This window comes from Myotis daubentonii, chromosome 1 (genome assembly GCF_963259705.1).
Source record: "Myotis daubentonii chromosome 1, mMyoDau2.1, whole genome shotgun sequence".
Lineage (NCBI taxonomy): Eukaryota > Metazoa > Chordata > Mammalia > Chiroptera > Vespertilionidae > Myotis > Myotis daubentonii.
In genome coordinates this window covers 84,275,998-84,300,992 of record NC_081840.1, presented here as the reverse complement: position 1 = coordinate 84,300,992, position 24,995 = coordinate 84,275,998, and the positions used below count along the sequence as shown (strand labels likewise).

The window sequence follows — 24,995 nt, the reverse complement described above, 5'->3', positions numbered from 1 at the left end:
GTGTCAACAACAACTTTAAAATGAGGATAAGAAAACATAAATATCTTCAATACTACCAAACATTTATTAGGACAAGGTAATTAATTATATGCCAGACACGAATCTAAATGTTCATACATATGTAATGCTTCAGCAGTGATGCACGTATGATCTATCACTTCTATCTCATAGATATGGTAGGTCAGACCTACACAGTTAGGAAGCACAGCCAGGCTCAGCTCAGACACATAGTAAGTAGTGAAGCTGGATTTCAAACCCAGGCACTTTTGCACCAGAACTGGTGTTCCTAACCCAATACACTATATTGAAGAACAAAATCCTTGCTGCTTCCGTGTTATTTATGTGCCCAGCACAAAGTGAACTCTGCCATCACATGGAATAATGCTCATCACGGGGGAATATTCCTCTAGACGAGGAAAGGCCCTACTATCAGAATTTCAAGGGGTGCATATACAATTTGAGAACTACTTCATTCCTCTCCTTCTCAATGCTGAAATATCTCAGAAAACATCACTACTGTATGAGAATCATAATAGGGAACATCAAATTTATATAAAAATTTACCTCTATGTATTTCAAACATCTTTTTTTATGTTATTTGTCCTGTATTCTCCTGGCATCACAGGATAATTTGTTCAGAATTTATGATGATAAAATTGGCCCCTTGTTGCTTTTTATATAATGACATTGTACCTTGTGATTTTAAAGGGAGTGAAATTAGAATAAATGCTGAAATTAGGTCTGACTACTAGTAGTGAGAATCACATGTATATTAAATGAGTAAATGAATGAAGTTGAAATAATAATCCACTTACAATACACATGCAGAACATTTTGATAATCAAAAAATGAATGTTTTTGCACAAAAGTAATTAATGTCTGTCCAAACAAAGTTAATTTTAGATTAAAAGTCTAATTATAAATTGTTTGGTAATGATGACTTACCTATTTGTTCTTGGTAACATTTCCTTAAGTAGGACAAAAGTTGATGATTTCAGTTATCAAGGTGGAATGTGATATAAGATCCAAAAACAAATATAGATAGGCCTGCACATGAGTGAGTTATGTACCAAAATGCATTAATTTGAAAGCTAAATATTTAGGACACAGAAAGACTTTGTGATTGACAGAATATCAATATACAATTAACAATAATCCCAAACTACTGTACCAAAGCCCACTGGACCCATACTTAACCAGGTTTCACCTCCTTCCTTATTTGCCATCCACATAGCTTCTTTGGTCAACTGCCCTTGCAAACCTTCCTCTGATTTTTTAATTGATTCTTTTCTTAATATTGCTGAGAAGTTTTAATATATTTCATACACAGTCCTTTATTCACAATGTACTTTGCAAATGTTTATCCTAGAGTGTAGCCTTTATCTTCATAATTTAGCAGGTTTTTCAAAGTCCAAAAGTATTTAATTTTCATAAAGCCTATGAATTTTTAAAATGAATTATATTTTTGGTGTTTGTCTAGGAAATTTCTGCATAAATCACTGTCATAAACATATTCTTGGATAGATTTTCTCCTAGAAGTTTTATAGTTTAAGTTTTATATTAAAGTTCATGATCTGTTTTGAGTTAAGTTTTGCAAATGGTACAAAAACATAATATTATTATTACATATGCATATTTGAAAAACTGTCTACCAATTACAGTGTAGTGCCAGTATGATACTGTTATTTTTATTTATTGTGTAGTTTGTTATTTTATCTTTTTATTGAATTTATTAGGGGGACATCCTATATAATAAAAGGGTAATATGCAAATTGACCCTAACATCAGAATGACAGGGAATGACTTGTCACTATGACACACACTGACCACCAGGGGGCAGACGCTTAATGCAGGAGCTGCCCCCTGGTGGTCAGTATGCTCCCACAGGGGGAGCTCTGCTCAGCCACAAGCCAGGCTGATGGCTGCCAGCACAGCGGTGGTGGCAGGAGCCTATCCGCCTCCTCAGCAGAGCTAAGGATGTCCGACTGCAGCTTAGGCCTGCTCCCCGCTGGCAAGTGGACATCCCCTGAGGGCTCCCGGGCTGCTGGAAGGATGTCTGACTGCCAGCATAGGCCCGATCCCCCGGGGAGCCGGCCTAAGCCAGCAGGTGGACATCCCCCGAGGGTTCCCAGACTGTGAGAGGACACAGGCCAGGCAGAGGGTTCCCCCCCCCCCCGAGTGTACACATTTTTGTGCACCGGGCCTCTAGTTGGTTAATAAAATTATATTGGTTTCAGGTGTGATATTGTTGTTTTTTAATTTTTTTATGGAAATAATTATGAAATTGCTCTTAGGGTTAATAATTATGCCCATTTTTCAAAAGGAAGGATACGAGGTACAGAGAGATCCTGAAGCCACTTTATCTCACTCTAAAATTCATATATTGTCAGGTGTAAAAGGAAGTTCTTTCCAAGAATAAAGTAATAGTGTTATGAATGGCCTGTACAGGTCACAAATAAACATTTCTTTCCACTTATACCTCCTCCCTGGGGCTCTGGACCCAGATCTCTACTGCCCTCATCCCACAGGACCCTTGGCTTTAAGCCCTGGTGAATGGATAAGCTGCTGGGCGCTTGAAAGGATTCTACTGGTGAATTGATAAGCAAACCATGGCATATCAACCAAATGGAATATGACTCAGCAGTAAAAGGGAAGGAACTGCGGATGCACATACAACATGGATGAAATTCAAGTGCATTCTGCTGAAAGGAGCTAGAGTCAAAAGGCTGGATTAAACGGCAGGCTAGAAAAGGGATAGAAAGGAAATCCATGGTTGCCAGGGGACAAGGGTGAGGAAGGGATTATCTACACAGAAGCACAGGGGAATGTGGGAAGGGTTGATAAAATTGTTTCTTGTCTCTATTACAGCATTGGTTATACAACTGTGTGTGTTTATTGAAAGTGTACGCAAAAAAAGGATAGATTTTACTACATGTAAGTTATACCTCAATAAACCTAACTACAAAGTATACATTCCAGTTTTCAATTAATAAAACGCTTTCAGTCTGATGAACCAGAGTGGACCAATGTATCAGTCAGCCGTCAAAGGAAAACAGGGAGGCCCTTGGCAGCAAGTTCCCTTCTCTCTGTGCCTTCAGCAGCAGCCGGAACAGTTCCTGCAGCGCAGGTGCCTGGCCAGCAGGCGCTGTCCTTGAACTGTTGCCTCTTCTGAATTGGGAATACCCAGCTGATTTCACAGCTTTCAAGAACTGTGTTTTTCATGAATTTAAAGTAAGTATCTGTTTTCATGAAAAGTACAGTGAGACTTAAAGAAACTTGAAGCAAAGCATAAAGGACCTCGGCCTCGTGTCTCTATGTGCAAATGTATTTGACAACAATGATGCTGTTTGTCACCAGCAACCCTGCTGCCTATTAGAACATTTCAGTAAAACTGCACCTAGCCTTTGTCCACCAGCCTTTTGTAAGTAGTCCAAAGGGCAATTGGTATGCTGGTGCTCCTCATGTAAATGAGGTCATTATCCTTTTAAAGGTATAAAGTCTCCTGTATGTGATGGAACTTTCTAAGAAACAGACTTGACCTTTCCCTCCCTCTATTCAGGGTGCCTGCAGAGTCTGCACTCATTAGCTAGAATTTGACTCCATGACATTTTTACTTAATTTTCTTTTTCCTCTATATTGAACACATGGGGCAACCATTTATATTCTTTCTTGACCTGAGGTGCTCTCTAATCTCTTTCCAGCTGTGGCATTTGTCATTCAGTCACATCAGGATATGGCCACCATTCTTTCCCAATGGTAGTTCCTAACTGTTCATTGATTCGTTTTAGAGAAGGAACTAGACACAGTCCTGTGGACTTCGCTCCATTTAATTAATGCTAACCAGAACACTAGATAGAAAAGTAATTTCCTCTGGAGCGGAAATGTATTCTATAAGAAGTAGCAGCGAGAACAAATAATATTAGTTTTTAATGCCTTTAATTTTTATAAGTGCTGTGGATTGATAATAGACTTAAAATAGTATTTTCTTTTATTATTACTAATGGTGACAATAAAAATAAAAATAAATAATCATAACTGGAATTCAAACTCAGGTCTTTTTATTACATACTGTTCATGATCATTATGCTGAGAAATTTTTTGTGATAATGATCACCAGTGTGCCAAGGACTGTGCTATTTACTTTGTGTTCTCTAAGCCCCGCTAGTTGAGCTTCACCACGCCAGTTTAATAGAGAGGGATACTGAGATCAGAGAGGTGACGTAGCTTTCCCACAGGCTCAAATTTGCTATGACCGGGATTAGAACCCAGTTATGCTCTGACCCTGTGTCCATGCTTTTCATAACTAGTCCCCCCCCCCCCCCACACACACACACACAGACAGCCTTTTAGAGGACTGAGACACTAGCAAGGACATCTCTGGAAAGCATTGCCAGACACATCTTAAAATGTGATTGTGGAGCCTGAAGAAGAAGGTACCTGCTAAGAAGTGCTCTCAGTAGCTTAACTGGGCTCAAATTTAAAAAACAGAGCCTAGCCGTCATTTATAAACAGGGGCCTCTCACAGCAAACTGCACTTCAGGGAGAAGCCTGCACGGAACAGCACTGAACTGCCTGCCTGAACTGCGTTCCTGCCAATTGAGCCAGCTCTTATACAGCTCTTATATTTCAACCAGTAGGACTGAGGCTTTCCTGTCCAATCAGAGCTGTGCAGCTATATCCTTATCAGCATCTTCACCAGCCAATCAGAGTGGCTTCATTCTGACCAATCTGGATAGTGCCTTTTGGACCAATCAAATTTCAAGGATTTGGAATCCTCATTTGTTTCAGGATGGACCAAGTAGGAATTAGGGGCAGGGATATATATATATATATATATATATATATATATATATATATATATCTCCTATCTAATAAGAGAGAAACATGGTAATTAGCGTACAACTGCTACCCTTCCCATTGGCTAATCAGGGTGATATGCAAATTAACTGCCAGCCAAGATGGCGGCTGGCAGCCAAGCAGCTGGAAGCTAACATGAGGCTTGCTTGCTTCAGTGACTGAGGACTCCAACATTCCCCGCCTGCTTTGCCGGCCTCTGAGCTTGCATTTTGAAACATTGTAACAAATATAGAAGCTAAACAAAACCCCAGAAACCTGCTTTCAGCCAGCCGGGATCTCAGAGCTGGAGTTGATACAATGTCTCGATTATAGAACTCAAACAAACCAGATACCTGCTTTCAGTAGCAGAAGCCTCAGAGCTGGAGCCAGAGCTAAAGCTGGCCCAGAATAAAAAAAAAAAAAAAAAAAAAAAAAAAAAGGAGCAGTTGGGAGCTTCAGTCACCCACCAGCCTGAAAACAGCCCTCAGCCCCTCACCCAGACTGGCCAGGCACCCCAGTGGGGACCCCCACCCTGAAGGGTGTGTGACCAGCTGCAAACAGCCATCATCTCCTCACCCAGGCTGGCCAGGCACCCCAGTGGGGACCCCCACCCTGATCCACGACACCCTTCAGGTCAAACCAGCTAGCCCCCACCCATGCACCAGGCCTCTATCCTATATAGTAAAAGGGTAATATGTCTCCAGGCACCGGGATCAGCATGACAGGGGGCAGCGCCCAAACCCCCTGATCGCCCTGTGGCTCTGTGTGTGACATGGGGCAGGGCCACAACCTCCCTATCCGCCCTTCTCTGTTTGTGACAGGGGAAGCTGCCCCAACCCCGTGATTGGCCCTGCTCTGTGCCTGATAGGGGGGAGCTCCCCAAACCCCTGATTACCCTGCGGCTCCCCCCCCTCCCCACACACACACACACACACAGGCCCTGCTCTGTGTGTGATGGGGTAGAGTCACAACCTCCCCATCGGCCCTGCCCTGAGTGTGAGAGTGGCGGTGCCCCAACCCCCTGATCGGCCCTGCTCTGTGGGTGATAGAGGGCGACGCCACAACCCTCCCGCCCCCATGGGCCCTGCTCTGTGTGTGATGGGGTAGAGCCATAACCTCCCCATCGGCCCTGCCCTGAGTGTGACAGTGGCGGTGCCCCAAACCTCTGATCTGCCCTGCTCTATGTGTGACAGGGTGCGGTGCCCCAACGCCCCAATCGGCCCTGCTCTGAGCCCTACCAGGGGCTGCACCTAGGGATTGGGCCTGCCCTCTGCCACCCGGGAGCAGGCCTAAGCCAGCAGGGCGTTATCTCCCAAGGGGTCCCAGACTGCAAGAGGGCACAGGCCGGGCTGAGGGATTTTTGTGCACCAGGCCTCTAGTATATATATAAAACCCTAAGCGACCAGTCCACTGTTTGACCAGTCACTATGATGCACACTGACCACCAGGGGCAGACACTCAATGCAGGAGCTGACTCCTGGTGGTCAGTGCGCTCCCACAGTGGGAGCGCCACTCAGCTGACAGGCTCCAGACGCCGGGCTCACTGCTGGCGAGTGCTGCTACAGCGGCAAGCTTCTCCCACCTCCGGGGCAGTGCTACAGAGCCGTGGTGGGAGGCACAGCGCAGCACCTGGCCCAGGCTTGGGCTCCTGCTAAGCCGCCTGCATCTTTGCACACTACTACCTCAGAGATGGGGCCGAAACCCGCAGTCCAATATCCCCCAAGGGGTCCCTGTCTGTGAGAGGGCACAGGACAGGCTGAGGGACCCCACGGTGCATGAATCCGTGCACCGGGCCTCTAGTTTGTCTATAATTAAACCAGCTCCCCTCTGGCTGGGCTAGTGCACTTTCCCTTTGCACTGAAAAGTAAAGACATCATTTCCTTGGCTGGAGCTGAAACACCAAAGATGTAATCCCAAAGATGTCTAGCCAGAGCAGAGCTAACCAGCCCAGAGCAGAAGGAGCAGTCTATCCAGAGAGAGGCCCAGTCCCAGGACTGCCTGGCTCTCGGCCACCTAACTGCTTGCTGTTTTCACAGCTGTGCTGTATATTACAGTTGAGCTGTCTGTACTGAAGAAAGTTTCCTTTGTTTCTCTTTTGAATTTGAAGTGCTATATACAGGTTATTAGGATTTAATAAAATGTAGAACCATAGAAAAGCAATATGCATTTTAAAGGTTTACTTATTCAACCAAGAACATTAGTTGATCACTTAATCTATGCACATATACTCAGAGAAAGCACTATCTCTATTCTCTAGCAATTTTTAATGTCAGATGTAACAGATAAAGGAGTGAAGGGTGGCAGTATGGAGTGATGCGTTTTATGATACAAGTGTGACCAGGAGCCTATGAGAACAGAGAAGAAGTCAATTGAAAGCACAAGGGGTGGGCCTATGACAGAAGGCTTCTCGGTGCAGGTGATACTGAGCCAGTTGCTAGATGGGTAAGAGTTAGCTAACTGAGAAGTGGCTACCTGTAAAACAGAAGGCAGGTTTTGTGTCAAAGACAGGACACGTCACCTCAGTAATGGCCAGAACAAAGAAACATGTATGTTGAGAACCATGTTTTTGGCTGATTTCTCAGTATGGAGATGGATGGAATAAAGTAATTCAATTTTCTAGCTCTCTCCTTTATTTACATAGATTTCATCTTGTGTCTCTTTCGTCCTTGCAGTACCTTCCTGGCAGGTGGCATTGCTGCTGCTGCTGCAGCAGTTGTTCTGTTGTAGCCATAGAGCCCATTGCCACAGAGGGAAGCAAAGGATGGCTCAAGTTTTAACTGTAGTTTCCTGAGTTCAGGTCCTAAAGGACTTGTTGAGCAGGATTTAGCCCAGCCATCAAAACTCCTGCTGTCCTAGTTACAAGGAGAATAAAGGGAAGAAGAAGAAGGGTCTTTTTCTTTCTGAGCAGGAATGAATTCATGTGAACTTCTTAATCTATACTAATAAAAGGGTAATATGTTAATTAGACCAGACATCTTCTGGACATCCTCCCGGACGTCTGTCCGGATAAAGCCATGGTGGCGGGGGCTGAGGCAGAGGAGGTTAAGGGTGATCAGGCCAGCAGGGGAGAGCAGTTAGGGGGATTAAGCTGGCAGGGGAGAGCAGTTAGGGGGATCAGGCAGCAGGGGAGAGCAGTTAGGAGTGACCAGGCTGGCAGGGGAGAGCAGTTAGGGGGATTAAGCTGGCAGGGGAGAGCAGTTAGGGGGATCAGGTAGCAGGGGAGAGCAGTTAGGAGTGACCAAGCTGGCAGGGGAGAGCAGTTAGGGGGATCAGGCTGGCAGGGGAGAGCAGTTAGGGTGATCAGGTCAGCAGGCAGAGAGGTTAGGGGCAATCAGGCAGGCAGGCAGGCAGGTGAGCAGTTAGGAGCCAGCAGTCCTGGGTTGTTGAGAGGGATGTCCTACTGCCAGTTTAGGCCCTATCCCACAGGGCATCCCCTGAGGGGTCCCTGATTGGAAAGGGTGAGGGACCTTTCCCCCCTACCCCCCGCACGAATTCCGTGCACTAGCCTCTCGTTTCATAATAAAACATGAGGCTTGTCACCTGTATGTCTGGAATCTAACAATGCATAGAGCTATCTCCTTGAATGTTAATAATTATATTCTAAATAACTTGAATTATGAAACATAATTAGCTTTCTGTGACCTCCCATATGTAACAGTTATAAATAATCCCATTTTAACTATGCAAAATAAAAGAGACTTATGCAACTCTGTGACAAGTCAACCTGTAGTGCCTGCTGCACGGCCATGCTAAGGAATCTTTCCCATTTGAGTTCTTCCATCACTTTGAAGATTTCTAAACTCCTCCTACTTTCTAACATCATTTTTCCTCCACAGATTTGATAAGCACTCACTTCTGTTTCCTTCTAGTTTTTCTATGACTTGGTTTTTTATTTTAACGTTTTACTCTCAGGTACAAAACATGTATATTTTTATAAGTATACAAATTGAATTTTCCTCAAATAGCTAGTTACTTCTAATTGTTAATCATTCATTAAATAATTTTTCCTTGATAAATTGATTTTTGGTATCTCTTCTATCGTATTTTAAATTCATACAGAGTGCATTTCTGTGTTATCAATTCTTTCTTGTGGATCAGGAGTCTATTCCACAAAGAATACATGAGTCCTCATTTTTTATTCATTTGGGCCTATTAAAAATAGTTTAGTTAAAGTCTTTAGTTAATCTTTCTTTAGTCATCCTGGATTTGTAGAGTTTACTTCCTTCTTGAGTATATTCTTTTTTTTTTTTTTTTTTTAAGTTTGAAGACAGTTTGCTTTTAGAAAAGGTAGAAAACAAAAGTGCAATTGACGAGTTCAGCTTTTTCTGTTTTGTCAGCATTAAACTGTACTTTTCCATGGTTCAGGCCTATCTTTGTGTCATTCTTTCCGCATGGAACACAGCAAAAGGCCCTTTGTTCTGTTTCAGTTTTTTAAAACTTCAGTTTTTTCCTTCTCTTGCCTTCCCGGGTGGCTCTCCCTGGCCAAGCCACTGATTGCCCTCCTCTGCCCCTGTGTTGCTGGGTCTGCAGTTGGTGTGTGTGTGTGTGTGTGTGTGCTCTTTCTCCAGAGGACCTACCCCATCAGAGAGTTTCCTGAGCAGTTACATCCGTTTCTGTACCTACCAAACCCCCTTTCTTCCTAATTAGGGTAACTTGTAATTGTGCTATCACTCTGGCTTGTGAGATCTTTATTCCTCTTGGAGCCATATTTTTTAATAGTCTCTGGCCATGCACTTATTATAAAATATTTTCCCAGAACTTTCTGAACTTGCCTAATCAACATATCTAACTACTTTTTATGTTTTTTCCTATTAGCTGCTATAATCTCTGGGATGATATATTCACAGACTCCCAAGTTCCCATTATTGCACTTCACTAACATTTTTCTGGTCAGATGTGAGTTAAAAAGAGAAATTTCCCCCTTTTTCCCCCTCCAGCCATCCAAAAGATGCTATGGTAATTGTGTCAACAAGAATTGAATGTTCTCATTGCTGGGGAGGTGTCTCCAGGTATAACACAATAAGAAATGTGTGTTTAATTGGAACAGTAATTGCATGATGGGAGAATCTGGTACAAAAAGGGCTTGAAGAGGCTGAAACCAAAGGACAAACAGAAATGGCCAGCCTCATGGTGTAGATGTGTGTGCATGGGAGGTGAGGGAGCAGGGTAGACACGTGCAGGCTTAATTTTATAAGCACTGCCTCACATCTGGGCCACAATAGCATGGAGGTGATCTGTGGTCATCTCTCAGTTATCTGCATCATGAACATTCTTGCTAACTCTCTTAAAAGTAAACAAAAGACAATGAAGTGTCAAGAATAGTTATAATTACAAAGGAATATGTAGATAATCCTATAAATTATCAATAATTTAATAAAATCAGACCTTATAAAAATGTTTCCTCTATTCTTTTTTTAAAATCTTCATCCAATGATATATTTTTATGGGTTTTTAGAAGGAGAGGGAGAGGGAGAGGGAGAGGGAGAGGGAGAGGGAGAGGGAGAGGGAGAGGGAGAGGGAGAGGGAGAGAGAGGGAGAGGGGGAGAGGAAGAGAGAGAGAGAGAGAGAGAGAGAGAGAGAGAGAGAGAGAGAGAGAGAGAGAGAGAAGATAAACATCAATTGGTTGTCTTCCAATCATGTCCCAACCAGTAACGAACCCATAACCTAGGTATGTGCCCTGACTGGGAATCGAACCCGCAGCCTTTTGGTGCATGGGACTATGCTCCAACCACCTGAGCCACCCAGCCAGGGTATGTCCTCTTTTCTTTATTTCATTCTCTGCCTTTCAAAATATTTTCATCCTTCAAGAATCTGTTCCAGGCAGTCTCAGCCCCCTTTCTTTTGTGTGTCTATCCCTGCATTTTTTATTAATTATTCATGGGTCGTTCTCATTTTGACTTTGAATCTTTAACAACAGATACTACTCATTTTTCTATTTCTGACCTTCACTACATTACCTAGTAGGTTCTAGATCTATTAATAGCATATAACATAAATTAACTATGATGCTTGAAGGTATTAAGACTGTTTAGTTCACATGAGCTGATTTTAAAAAAAGACATGAAAATATCTTAATTTTAAATGCTTGCTTTTGGAACTGTGACAACCAGTTAGAAGTTACAAAGGAGTATCTGGGACTCATAAAAAACACTTTCTAATAATTTGAAGTATCTCTGCTACGTGTGTGTATGGGTGAATGGCAAGATGCTAACTGGAGATGGTTAGGATGTTTCTCATCCAGAAGACTTTAAAACAGTTGAGTATGTGTGTTTATGTTGGGAGAGTGGTATCCAGAAGCTATTTTCAATATTCCAAAGGCTAAGGGAAAAACAAACTTGTCCCAACAAATCTTCACAGCTTTTAAAAACTCCCCAGTGTCTTGCTTTTGGCCAGACTTACTGACTGAATGTGGTAACAAGGGTTACCATGTAAATATAAGCTCCAATTGGCTGTAGTTCTGCATTAAAGTTAATTTTTATAAAAATTTAAACAACTACTTGTTGTTACTAACTCCAATTTGGATGGGGAAGGATTTCAAAAAAAATGAAATCTATGCAGAAAGCATATTAATTTTTATCATTTTTTATCATGACCTGAATGAATTTAATTCTGTACATTATTTCATAGACTCCTCTCCCAAGTAGTTTTTGCATTTCTGAGATAAGGGTGCATCTTACAATGATGGTGTATATTATTAATTACAGTTTTTTGTTAATCTTTCCAAGTGTCTTATAAAATAAAGATGTAGTTTGTTATTCATAGTGTTTCAATGGTCAGAGAAATATCAGAGTGGCTGAGAGAGTTTGTATCGTATAGGTGTCAGGACTATTTGACTCAAGATCCTATGTTACCTTGGGCAGCTTCTTAATTTCTCTGAGACTCAGTTTTCTCATTTATAAAATGGAAATAATAATATGTACCTCATAGATTCCTTGTAAAAAATCGAGACGATATTTGCAATATGTTAAACTTTTATTTTTTATTATATCTGTCCCAACTTGTTATTGCCAGAAATAGTTAATGTCACTCCCTAATTGCCAAAATTACCAGTAAAAAAATTGCTGAAAATCTTGGAAAATCTGACATGTTTTTATTTTATTATGCAAATAATTTTGACCCCCAGAAGTTATTTATTTTGCTTTGGAAGCCTCATTTCATGTGTACTGCTAACCAAACGCTTTATTCCACTTTGTGCAACAATTTATAATGAACCTTAAAAGAACTACTGATTATCTTAGAGTTTTTGGCTCAATTACCTATTTCAAATGTTCATAGACTAAGGAAAGCACGTCATTTTCTCCTCTCCTGCACTCTGGAGTATAACAATAGGCTGTGAATAGAGCAAATCAGAGAAACACAAATACCAGTATAAGGGGCCCATTGTGTTCAGTTTGTAGCTCTGTCATATGGTTTTAATTTTGGTCGACTGATTGATTATAACAGACTGACAGATAGCACATTGTTCATCTCTTGGAATCTCTGGACACTTAAATATTCTTATTCTTATCTGTCCATTTGGATTCCAAAACTTAAGTGAAATGGAATTACAGCATTCACTTTGTTTTCCTGTGCTAAGTGATTATCTCTGAAGTGCAATTTTGTGATTAGGTGAGATGGCATGCATACACCCAGCTATGCTGCTTCCCTGGGGTGCAGAACAAGTACATTCATAATGAATGGAGGTTGTGCTTTGATTTCAAATGGATGTAAAACCTCACCACACTTGGTAGTTTTATTTTTTAAATGTAATTAATGATTTTAACATTAACAAGAAAATATTAAAATTGAACTTTAGAAAATGGCATTTAAACATAAGTCAAGGGTGCTAACAGCTTATGAATGTTAATCCCTTTCAAAAAGCAAATAAACGTACTTACCTGACATAAATTGGAAGGGGGGATTTACTGAAAATCTTCAGTTTCATGATTTATATTCTTCCTGATTAATTTAGAAAACTATCTATATGCAACTTGGTATTAGTATTGTCAACTTCTAATGTGTCTTATTTTGAAAAATACAGTAATTATTCAACTACTTGTCATAGTCGTTTGGTCCTTGAGGGGGTGGGGGTGGGGATGGAGAAGCCAGGAATTAATGGTTGGCATAAAATATTTTCTTTAACTATTTTCTTTGATGTTATAAAAGCAAATTTTGTCCTTGAGTATGTGAGGCTGACTTTAAAGTGGATTTAGCATTCCCAAATTTAGACACATTTTGATCAAACCACAAAAGGTGCCCAGACAGTACACAGGTTAGGATTCCATGTGGACAAGGCTGGGCACGGTTATGTGGGTATAGTAACCTTGATCAGCTCCGTCTTCCACACTTAACTCTCCTAGCATAGTGTTCAGTATACAGTCAGTGCCTAATGAATCTTAGTTGCTCCTGTTATTATTTCCTTTATCTTTCCAATTGCGTAAAAATTATAACTTGAATAAGTTGATAGGTGATTTTCAATAATACAGCACATTAATTTGGGGTAAAGTACTTTTATTCAAGGTTCAAGGAAAAGCCAACCCATTACAATTTTAATCTTCTATTATGGTCCCGTTATATGTCCTGTGAACCCTCAATAATATCCTTTCTGGTAGAACTGATTCACCTGCCCTGATGGATGTGAAACCTTCAAACATGTTCCCTTAATTGTGGATACCTATGTAGCAGAGATGAATTGCCTGCTTTTTCATCCTTCACTCTGTCACACCTTGCAGACCTGAGTTAACAGGTATTTTATAAATGTACCCAGTGATTACCCTACAGCCTGCCATCCGGGCACCATCAGGACAACTGCAAATGTTTATTCCCCACCTCATGTGGCCATTGGATATAATTCTGCCGGCAGCATTGGGGAAGATAAGATGTACCCCAGATAATACGGAAAAGAACAGTATATTGGGGCCCAAACACCTGTGAGTTGTAGTCCTATTCTCTTTAATATCTATGTAACTTATGTAGCTTCTTTGAACCTTAGAAGTTACTTTATAATTACTGTGGGCTTCTTTTGTTTGTTTGTTTTGTTTGTTTGTCTTTCCTGCTAGTCTGGTAGGCTCTGCGAAGATGTCTTACTTCTCTTTACATGTTTGTCCCAGGTCTTGTCCCACTGGAAGCCTTGAAGGTGCTTGACAAATGTAAATTGAAAAAGTAAGGCAAGAGGACAGACAGGAGGAAGAGAGAGGCATAGAAGGATATATTTAAGGCCTAAAATCTCCCCCAAATTCTCTTTGAATAAAAACCTTATGAAATCAAGTGCACATGGGTCTGTCCTAACATTAATGGACGTTTAAAGCGTAAGGGCCTGGGGAAGTCACCGTCAGTCAGACCTTCTCTTGGAGCCTGAGAAACGGAGGCAGGCTCGACCTCAGGCTCCATGGGCAAATAGGCAACGGCAGAGCTTCATCCAGCTCCTCTCACCTCAGGCCGCATCTCTGCACTGTACTGAGCAGTCTCCACATCAGGCTATGTGTGCAAAGAGGCCTAAAAGCTACGCCCTTACCCATTAGAATTTGGGGGAAAGAGGTTGTCTTTCACTTTCAATTCTTTATATCTACTTCTTGACTTGAACAACAACAAAATGCATCAACCATTTTTATAACATCATAAAATATGTAGAAAAACATACTTAAAAAATAATTTTAGTATTCTGCATGAGTACCATAGAGAATAAATTCCAATAAGCAAGGGAAAAAAAGGCCTACAGCATGAATATCATTTGCTACAGTTTATTTCTCAAAGAATGGACTGGAATTCACCTGAGTGTGTATTAAACTCTCTGTTTGGCTTATTGTTGAGGAGGCTACTTGCTTATGTTTAGCTCAGGATTTAAATGCCCACCCATAGTGCCTAAGAGCTCAAATAACTGTCTCCCCAGGAAAGGCTGCTCAGATTTCTTCTCTCTTCCAATTGGGCCCCACTCCTCTCATGTACCCGTTCGGGTCATATTCCATTATACTACCTTCCGATCTAAATTCATCATAATTTTCCTTTTCATTAATATTTCTGAATCCCTTACTAGTTCATTTACGGGAAAGCAAAAGCAAGATGTTTTTAATAACATCAGGTATCTGTACATCGAGTTGAGCTATCCTTTCATTCATGCTTTCTGCCAGCATTTTGGCTGTTCTCAAAGTGGCCTGCGACTGGCAAGCAGGAAGAGAAGAGTGAGAGTTGCTTTGGCACCACTTGTAAAACTGTGGTTGGAAAGAATGGAGTCTCATGGCTAAAAGCCAAGCCAGGTTGCAACTTATCTTTCCTTAACATTGCCGGGAGAGTTCCAGCTATACTTTATATTCATTATCTTGCATACTAATTACCTCCAGATCAAGGTATCCATTCAACTCATTTTCCAACTTTGCTATTTTCACAGCTTCTGCCACCTTTGAAGACTTTCAGATCCGCCCCCACGCTCTCTTCGTCCATTCGTACCGAGCCCCCGCTTTCTGTGACCACTGTGGGGAGATGCTGTGGGGGCTGGTCCGTCAAGGCCTCAAATGTGAAGGTAAGGTATTCCTTCCCCAACCGAGTGGAACACAGGCTGGAGTTATCTGCCTGTGTTGTGCCGTCTACAACAATGTCTTCTTCCCCTCAGATGTCTCCCAGGGACTTGGGGGTGCATGAATTCTTCTGTTCATTCCTTTACACTCCCAATCTTCAACATATTTGCTCTGATCTAGGAAACCCTATTCTCACATATTTTCCCTATACTGTATGCGTATGTTTCTTTTGTGTTGGTTATTTTGGCAACAGGCAAAAAATAAACTTGGCATCTTAATTCAGATCTTGGAATAGTAGACATTCGATAAGTGTTTTTGAAGTGAGCAGATATTCAGGAAGTTCATCAAACCATCCCAGGTCACTCTGCTATTGAGTGGCGGATTCCAGCTTGTATACCGGTATCATAGTTTTATCATCCTCTGTGGAAAAACCCCTTGAACCTGTGGAGCCAGGATTAAAATAAGTGTAGTTCAGAATTTGTGCTGTTTTGTGATTGATTTCCCTATGTGTCCACTCACATTAGAACTTGTGGCAGCTGAAAATGGCTCAGGTAATCTCTTCGGAGTTTTGTTGCTGGGACCTTCAAAGCCAAAATCCATTATATCAGAGGACATTTCAAAAAAATGGTACTCACAATAGTTGCTGAGCTCATTCAATAAAATCAGAATTCAAAACCCAGATTACTTACAGATTGGGAAAATAAATCAGAAAAAGCGCAAAAGAAAATGTGAATTTCCAAGTAGCCCCCAGAGAAATGGAAACAGTACTATTGTAAAAAAATTCAAAATGTACAACAAAAACTAGCATAGCTTTTATTTTATGGTTGAACAAAAGCCATTTTTGTTTTCTTTTCCCAGGATGTGGTCTGAATTACCATAAGAGATGCGCATTTAAAATCCCCAACAACTGCAGTGGCGTGAGGCGGAGAAGACTCTCAAATGTTTCCCTCACTGGTCTCAGCACGGTCCGCACGGTGTCTGCCGAGCTGTCCACCAGTGTCCCGGATGAGCCCCTTCTGGTAGGGCCCTCTGTTCATCCACTCCCCCTTCATGTGAGAAATCTGTGGGGCAAAGTGACAGCAGTGTCAGCCAAGACAGGGCCCTCCCTGCAAGGGAGGACACAGCCAGGGTGTAAACGTTTCACTGGGGCCTGTGCTGTAGATTGCTCAAGGCTTCCTCACATACCCAACAGCTTTGAGTTTGCTTTTATCTGTGAGTTTACAAAATGTGTGAGGTTTCACTGTGGTCACAGGGCCAGAGCAGCACAAACGGATGTGTGAATTTTACACAACATAAGTTTGTCAAAATTTGGGAAATAGAGATGAGCGATGTTTTTCTCTGAAGATTATTAAAGTCCTTTGTGGCATAGCTGGATATTTATTCGGGGAGAAAATTTGAAATGTTCTCTTAACACAGGGGTGGGGGATGTCCAGCCCGCAGGCCATATAAGGCCCTCGAAATCATTTGGTCTGACCCTGCCAAGGCATTAGGGATTAGTTAATTAAAGGTTGACCAAAGATAGCAAGCTAATTTCTAAGTTGATAATTTTGGATGGCCTGTGATTGATGCTATAAATATCCAAATGGCCCTTGGCAGAAAAAATGTTCCCCACCCATATCTTAATGGAAATATGAAAGTATTTAATTGCATGGCATTACTAGCATACATTCCAGTGTATGGTCGGAATGACACTATTGACAAATGCTGTGAGAAAAATAGCACTTAATACATTAAAGCATTCCATTAGCTCTAAAATATATAATTCATTGGCATGGCTTAAATATTATTCTTTAGGAAAATTACATTTGATTTTTCAAACATTGAAAACAAAATAAAAATTGTGGTAATGATGTGAATTATTTAAAATAAGAATGTTTTTTTTCTGAAATTAGCTAATCGTGTGAGCCTTTAAATTTCCCATATCTATTCTATTCCCCAATGGATTTTACAGAGAACTCTTTATAATCTAGCTGTTGTAAAATTTAATTAAAGAAAAAAATAAAAAATTACTACAGCTTTTAGGTTAAATAAATCCTTCTTGGAGTGGAGAGTGGTGATACAGATTTAAGATACCTAAAAAGTTTTATTAATTAGCTTTTTGTTTGAAACATATTTTATTGTGATCTCTATATCACTTTAATTTGTTATAGCTTAAACCAGACATATAACTCAATTGAATGCTCATTTTGATAATTAAGCAAATTTCATACTCTGTTTTGGGAGAAAGCAGGTACTAAATTCCACCAATAGCTGGAAGAATGTATTATATTTGGTAACATTCGGAATGTATGTGTGTGACTATATATTGTTTCATAAACTTATATTAATTGGAAATAGTGATGTTCTTACAGAAAGGTGCTTAAATCAAAAGCTACTTACTTTTTTTTTAATCCTCACCCAAGTGTATATTTTTATTGATTTGAGAGATAGAGGAAGGAAAAGAGAGAAACATTGATGTGAAAGAGAAACATCAATTGGTTGCCTCTCACACATGCCCCCAAACAGGGATCGATCCCACAACCTTTTGGTGCACAGGATGATGCTCCAACCAACTAAGCCACCTGGCCAGGGCAAAAGCTATTTATTTTTTCAAATAACTCTTCATGTCACCTTCCCAACTCTGAAGTTCCTTGATTTAGTGTGAATTTTTATAAGTTGTGATTTTTACAAGTTACAACAGCTGCTTTTGCTTTTAAGGATAGTAGCTGAGAGTCATACTGTTTACAGGATAAACATTTAAAAACAAGTTTAATAAATAAAATCAATTACTAGCGACCGATTTCTCAACAGAAACACATCAGGCAAGAAGGGAATGGAATGAAATATACAAAGTCATGCAAAGGAAGGGTCTGAATCCAAGAATACTATACCCAGCGAGACTATCAATCAAAATTGAGGGTCAAATCAGGAGCTTCTCAGACAAAAACGGTCTACGGGAGTTTATTACAACCAAACCAGCAATGCAAGAAATGCTAAAGGGTCTGCTGTAAATAGAAAAAAACAGGAAACAAAGAAGGAACGCAGCGGTAAAGAACAAAAATGGCGACTAACAAGTTTCTATCAATAATAACTTTAAATGTAAATGGATTAAATTCCCCAGTCAAAAGGCATAGGGTAAATGAGTGGATAAGAAAACATGACCCATATATCTGCTGTCTACAGGAAACCCACCTCAGAAAAAAAGACGCACACAGACTGATGGTGAAGGGATGGAAAAAGGTTTTTCAGGCCAATGGAAGTGAAAAAAAAGCCGGGGTAGCAATACTTATATCTGACAAATTAGATCTCAAAGTGAAGGACATAAAAAGAGATCAAGAAGGCCACTTCATAATACTAAAGGGAGCAGTCCAACAAGAAGAAATAACTCTGGTAAATATATATGCACCCAATATAGGAGCACCCAAATACGTAAGAAATCTTCTGGAGAAGATCAAGGGAGAGATTGACAGCAATACAATCATAGTAGGGGACCTTAACACCCCATTATCTCCACTGGACAAATCCTCTAAACAGAAACTCAGCAAAGAAACATCAATCCTAAATGACTCACTAGATCAGATGGAATTAATTGACATCTTCAGAACATTTCACCCCAAAGCCACAGAATATACATTCTCCTCAGGTGCACATTTGTCATCTTCAAAGATAGACCATATGTTGAGTCACAGACAAAGTCTCTTCAAATTCAAGAAAATTGAAATCATATCAAGTATCTTCTCAGACCACAAAGGCATAAAACTGGAAATCAACTACAACAAAAACAATCCAAAAAAATCAAACACATGGAGACTAAATAGCATGCTATTAAACAATGACTGGGTCACCAGTGAGATCAAAGAAGAAATAAAAAACATCATGGCAACAAATGACAATGAAAACACAACAATCCAAAACCTATGGGACACAGCAAAAGCAGTCTTGAGAGGGAAGTTCATAGCTCTACAAGCCTACTGCAAGAAACAAGAAACAATGAGAATAAATGACCTAACTCTACAACTCGAAGAATTAGAAAGAGAGCAACAAAAAAAGCCCACTGTAAGCAGAAGGAAGGAAATAACAAAGATCAGAGCAGAGATAAACGACATAGAGACCAAAAAAACAATACAAAAGATCAACAAAACTAAGAGCTGGTTCTTTGAAAGGATAAACAAGATTGAGGAACCTCTAGCCAGGCTCACCAAGAAACAAAGAGAGAGGACCCAAATAAACAAAATCAGAAATGAAAGAGGAGAAATAACAACAGACCCCATAGAAATACAAAGGATTGTTAGAAAATACTATGAACAACTCTACTCCAACACACTAGACAACCTGGAGGAAATGGACATATTCCTAGATAAATACAACCTTCCAAAACTTAACCAGGAAGAATCTAAAAATCTCAATAGGCCAATAACTGTGGAGGAAATCGAAGCAGTAATCAAAAAGCTTCCAGCAAACAAAAGCCCGGGGCCAGATGGCTTCACAGGGGAGTTTTACCAAACATTCAAGGAAGAACTAAAACCTATCCTCCTCAGACTATGTCAAAAGATCCAAGAGGAAGGAGCACTTCCCAGCTCATTCTATGAAGCCAACATCACCCTAATCCCAAAACCAGATAAAGACAATACAATGAAAGAGAATTATAGGCCAATATCCCTCATGAACATAGATGCCAAAATCCTCAACAAAATCCTAGCAAATCGGATCCAACAGCACATCAAAAAGATCATACACCATGACCAAGTAGGATTTATCCCAGGGATGCAAGGATGGTACAATATCCGCAAATCAGTAAATGTCATACATCACATAAACAAATTGAGAGAAAAAAACCACATAATCATATCAATTGATGCGGAAAAAGCATTTGACAAAATCCAACACCCTTTCTTGATAAAAACTCTCAGCAAGATAGGAATTGAGGGATCATACCTCAACATAATAAAAGCCATATATGACAAACCCACAGCCAACATCATAATCAATGGGCAAAAACTAAAACCATTCCCCCTAAAAACAGGAACAAGACAGGGATGCCCCCTCTCAACACTCCTGTTCAACATAGTACTGGAAGTACTAGCCATTGCAATCAGACACGAAGAAGAAATAAAAGGCATCCAGATTGGAAAAGAAGAAGTAAAACTGTCCTTATTTGCAGATGACATGATACTGTACATACAGAACCCTAAAGACTCCATCAAAAAATTATTAGACTTAATAAATGAATTCGGCAATATAGCAGGATACAAAATTAATGCTAAGAAATCCATGGCATTTCTTTACACCAATAGTGAACTTACAAAAAGTGAAACTACAGAAGCAATCCCATTTACCATTGCACCAAAAAAATTAAAATACCTAGGAATAAACTTAACTAAGGAGGTAAAAGACTTATACGCTGAAAACTACAGGACACTGAAAAAAGAGATAGAGGAAGACATAAACAGATGGAAGAATATACCGTGTTCATGGATTGGTAGAATCAACATCATCAAAATGTCCATAGTACCCAAAGCAATTTATAGATTCAATGCAATCCCCATTAAATTACCAACGGCATATTTCACAAATCTAGAACGAACGTTCCAAAAATTCATCTGGAATAAAAAAAGACCCCGAATAGCTGCAGCAATCCTGAGAAAGAACAAAGTAGGTGGGATCTCAATACCAGATATCAAACTGTATTACAAAGCCACTGTTCTTAAAACAGCTTGGTACTGGCACAAGAACAGACATATAGATCAATGGAATAGAATAGAGACCCCAGAAATCGACCCAAACCACTATGCCCAATTAATATTCGACAAAGGAGGCAAGAGCATACAATGGAGTCAAGACAGTCTTTTCAATAAATGGTGTTGGGAAAATTGGACAGATACATGCAAAAGGATGAAACTAGATCACCAACTCACACCATACACAAAAATAAACTCAAAATGGATAAAAGACTTAAACGTAAGACGGGAAACCATAAAAATACTAGAGGAATCCACAGGCAGCGAAATCGCAAACATATGCCGAAGAAATTTCTTCTCTGATAATGCTCCTAGGGCAATGGAAACTAAAGAGAAAATAAACAAATGGGACTACATCAAAATAAAAAGCTTTTGCACAGCAAAGGAAACCATCAACAAAACAACAAGAAGACCCACTACATGGGAGAACATATTTACCAATGATACCACCGATAAGGGTTTAATTTCCAACATTTACAGGGATCTCATGAAACTTAACAAAAGGAAGATAAACAATCCAATAAAAAAATGGGCAACGGACCTAGATAGACACTTTTCGAAAGAGGACATACAGAAGGCCGAAAGACATATGAAAACCTGCTCAAAGTCACTAATTATACGAGAGATGCAAATCAAAACGACAATGCGTTATCATCTCACACCTGTCAGAATGGCTATCATCAACAAATCAACAAACAACAAGTGTTGGAGAGGATGTGGAGAAAAAGGAACCCTTTTGCACTGCTGGTGGGAATGCAGACTGGTGCAGCCACTGTGGAGAACAGTATGGAGCTACCTCAGAAGACTAAAAATGGAACTCCCATTTGACCCAGTGATCCCACTACTAGGAATATATCCCAAGAAACCAGAAACGCCAATTAGAAAGGATATATGCACCCCTATGTTCATAGCAGCACAATTCACCATAGCTAAGATTTGGAAACAGCCTAGGTGCCCATCAGCAGATGAGTGGATTAGAAAACTGTGGTACATATACACAATGGAATACTATGCTGCTGTAAAAAAAAAAGGAACTCTTGCCTTTTGCAACAGCATGGATGGAACTGGAGAGCATTATGCTAAGTGAAATAAGCCAGTCAGAGAAAGATAAATACCACATGATCTCACTCATTTGTGGATTATAGAGAACAACATAGACTGATGAAAAGGGACAGACCCAAAGACTGAGAAATAGCGATCAGGCTATCAATCCCCAGAAGGAAAGTAGGGGAGGGCGGGGGTAAGGGGAAGAGATCAACAGAAGGACTTGTATACATGTATATAAGCCAAACCAATGGACATGGACAACGGGGGGATGGGAGCATGAGTTTGTGTGTGTGGGGGGAGGTTGGGGGTTAATGGGGGGGATGAGGACACATTTGTAATACCTTAACTAATAAAAAAAAAAAAGAAAAAAAAAGAAATAAAAAAAAGAGAGAGAGGAAAAAAAATAAATAAAATAAAATAAAATCAATTAATTGTGTATTGTTTTCGGTTTTACCAGAAAAAGTTTTTTTAAAAAATTATTTAATATCTCACAAGAAATCTAAAGCTCTAAAGTCATTCATCATTAGAATAGATTAGGATCTAGAATGATTAATGCTGAAGATTCTTTTTTGTAAATCTAAGCCAACTTTTTATAACATATACACATATAGATGTGTAAATAAATACTTCAAAACATTGTGTATAATTTAAATTTTATAAGTATGGATTAAATTATACATTTAAATTATTATATGAATGCATATATGTATAAATATATAATTTATATATAACTGTAGTTTAGGTTATATAACTATAGTCTTTAACATGGGTTTTCATGTTTTAAACCACATTATTTAATTGCCTATTTAACCAAATTAAATAATTATTTAATTTTTGAGCTACCTAATTCCAAATTATATTTTACAACCAATGTTGAAATCACTAGTGTTTTTTTACTGGATGCACATTTTTGTAGTAGAATGCTTAACTATATTTTTAAAGTATACTATGAAAAATCATACTTTAACATGTCTGTCAAGAATGCTTATAAAATTGTGACCAAATCAGATACTTATGGACCATAAGATACTTTGAAAAATATTATCATAAATGTTCATAACCTTGTATGAGATGCCCTGCAGGTAACTGTCAATGAGAAATGCCTCTGGGAATGATGTGTGACACTGACACAGCGGCTCTCAGAACTGCGTTCTGTACATCAGAGCCCATTGTACCCTCATGAGTGCATTTGTGTCTCTTTTTATCCAGTTTCTGAGGAAAGAGGACACGTTGGCTCACCTTGAGGAGGCCATGGATTTCCCAGTTCTGTGGGCCATGCCTTGGTCCTTTTTATAGGGCAAAACTACCCTGCTCTACCCAGGCATGCCTGGGGTACAATGAGTGTGTCCCTTTTTATCCCTAGGCAAGACGTGAAAGGCTAGTAACCCAGTAACTATACTTTAAAATTTATAGTGCACGCTTAGTCACAGGTAATAGTATGGCAATCATAATTAAACCTATTCATTTTATATACCATAAAGGCTATTTCCATTACTGAAAAGGATAATGGCATTGTTCATTAATGCCACCAGATCACCCATATTGCAAGTCGGCCATGATTGGTATATAGATTTCTCTCAAATGTAAGAAAATGATTTTTCTCTTCCCTACTTCATTCCCTATTTTAACTACAAAATCTCCATTTCACATACAGATGAAGATGTCGGTAATTTCATTAATTTGTCCATTTTGGGCACATAAATTGAATTTCCAACTTCAATCATGTTGCTCACATAGGAAGAGAGGATAACAACACAGGTTATATGACAAGCTCTCTCTCTCATCAACTTTGGCAGTAAACTATCAATTATACTAACCATAAAGCAGTTCGTCTTTTAAGAAAATCCAAAATGTAGTCAATTTATGGCAGATACCTATGTAGAGATGTATATCATTTTGTAAATCATCACCAGTATAAGAAAGAAACAAGAAAAATGCAGCAGATCCTTATGTTGGACTCACTAATATATTGTATCATTACATATAAATAGACATATTGAGATGATACCCATTTTAGAGACTTTTAGACAGTTGCAGAAGAGAAGTTAGGATTAAAGGATCTTGTCATTTCATTATGCTTTACTCATCTTTTTATTTACAATTATTCTTGTGGCATATGGGAAAAGTTAAAGCCATTTGACACCATGCTTATCAAAAAGACTGTATGAAGAAGCTTGTATCAGATCAGCCGCCCTGCAAAGGGCAGTTATAAAAGCTGAGTAAAATATAACAAAGAATAAAACAATATTTAAAGGTACCCAAGAGCACCTCACAATCAGGATTCTGAGGGACCAATGTGTCAGAAAGAAGGACATCACAGAGTGGTCAGTGTACAGGACCGCCCCCCACAGCAAGCAGTACCAGGCTCAAACTTTCAGTGCTGCTGAGTTCGAGAACCCCTGATGCAAAACAAAGCTGGAGAGTTTCCCAACATTTTATAAAGCCACAGTTAAGACAATGTGGTATTACACAAGAATAGAAAGATAAATCAATGAAATAGGATAGAGAGAATCCAGAAACTACATGGTTATACATGTCTACTGATTTATGACAAGGGTACCACTACTGTGAGAAAATGATGCTCTTTTCAACAAATAATGTTGGGACCAATACAAACATATGTACAAGAATTTGGAGTAGAAAAGGCTGTTTTAAACAGGACTCGAATTACTGTTGGCAAGAGGAAAAGATTGATCAATTGAACATTATTAGAATTAGGAAGTTATTTTTATTGAAATATACCATTGAATAAGCCAGAGACTAGGAGGATATGCCATTAAGCAAGTCACAAAATGGGAGCGTTTTTAATGTATATACTGTATAATAAAATATGCAAATTGACCGAATGGAGGAATAGCTGGTCGCTATGATGCGCACATACCACTAGGGGGCAGACACTCAATGC

At 39.7% G+C, this 24,995-nt stretch overlaps 1 protein-coding gene across 2 annotated transcripts in view; it reads left to right on the top strand.

Moving 5' to 3' along the window:
- Positions 1-24,995, top strand: part of PRKD1 (protein kinase D1) — a 316,018-nt gene that overhangs the window by 211,609 nt on the left and 79,414 nt on the right. For both annotated transcript variants that reach the window (XM_059709687.1, XM_059709698.1), the window contains exons 3-4: positions 15,200-15,331; positions 16,185-16,345. In XM_059709687.1, the coding sequence (XP_059565670.1) occupies positions 15,200-15,331; positions 16,185-16,345 (293 nt within the window). The remainder of the gene's footprint in view (positions 1-15,199; positions 15,332-16,184; positions 16,346-24,995) is intronic.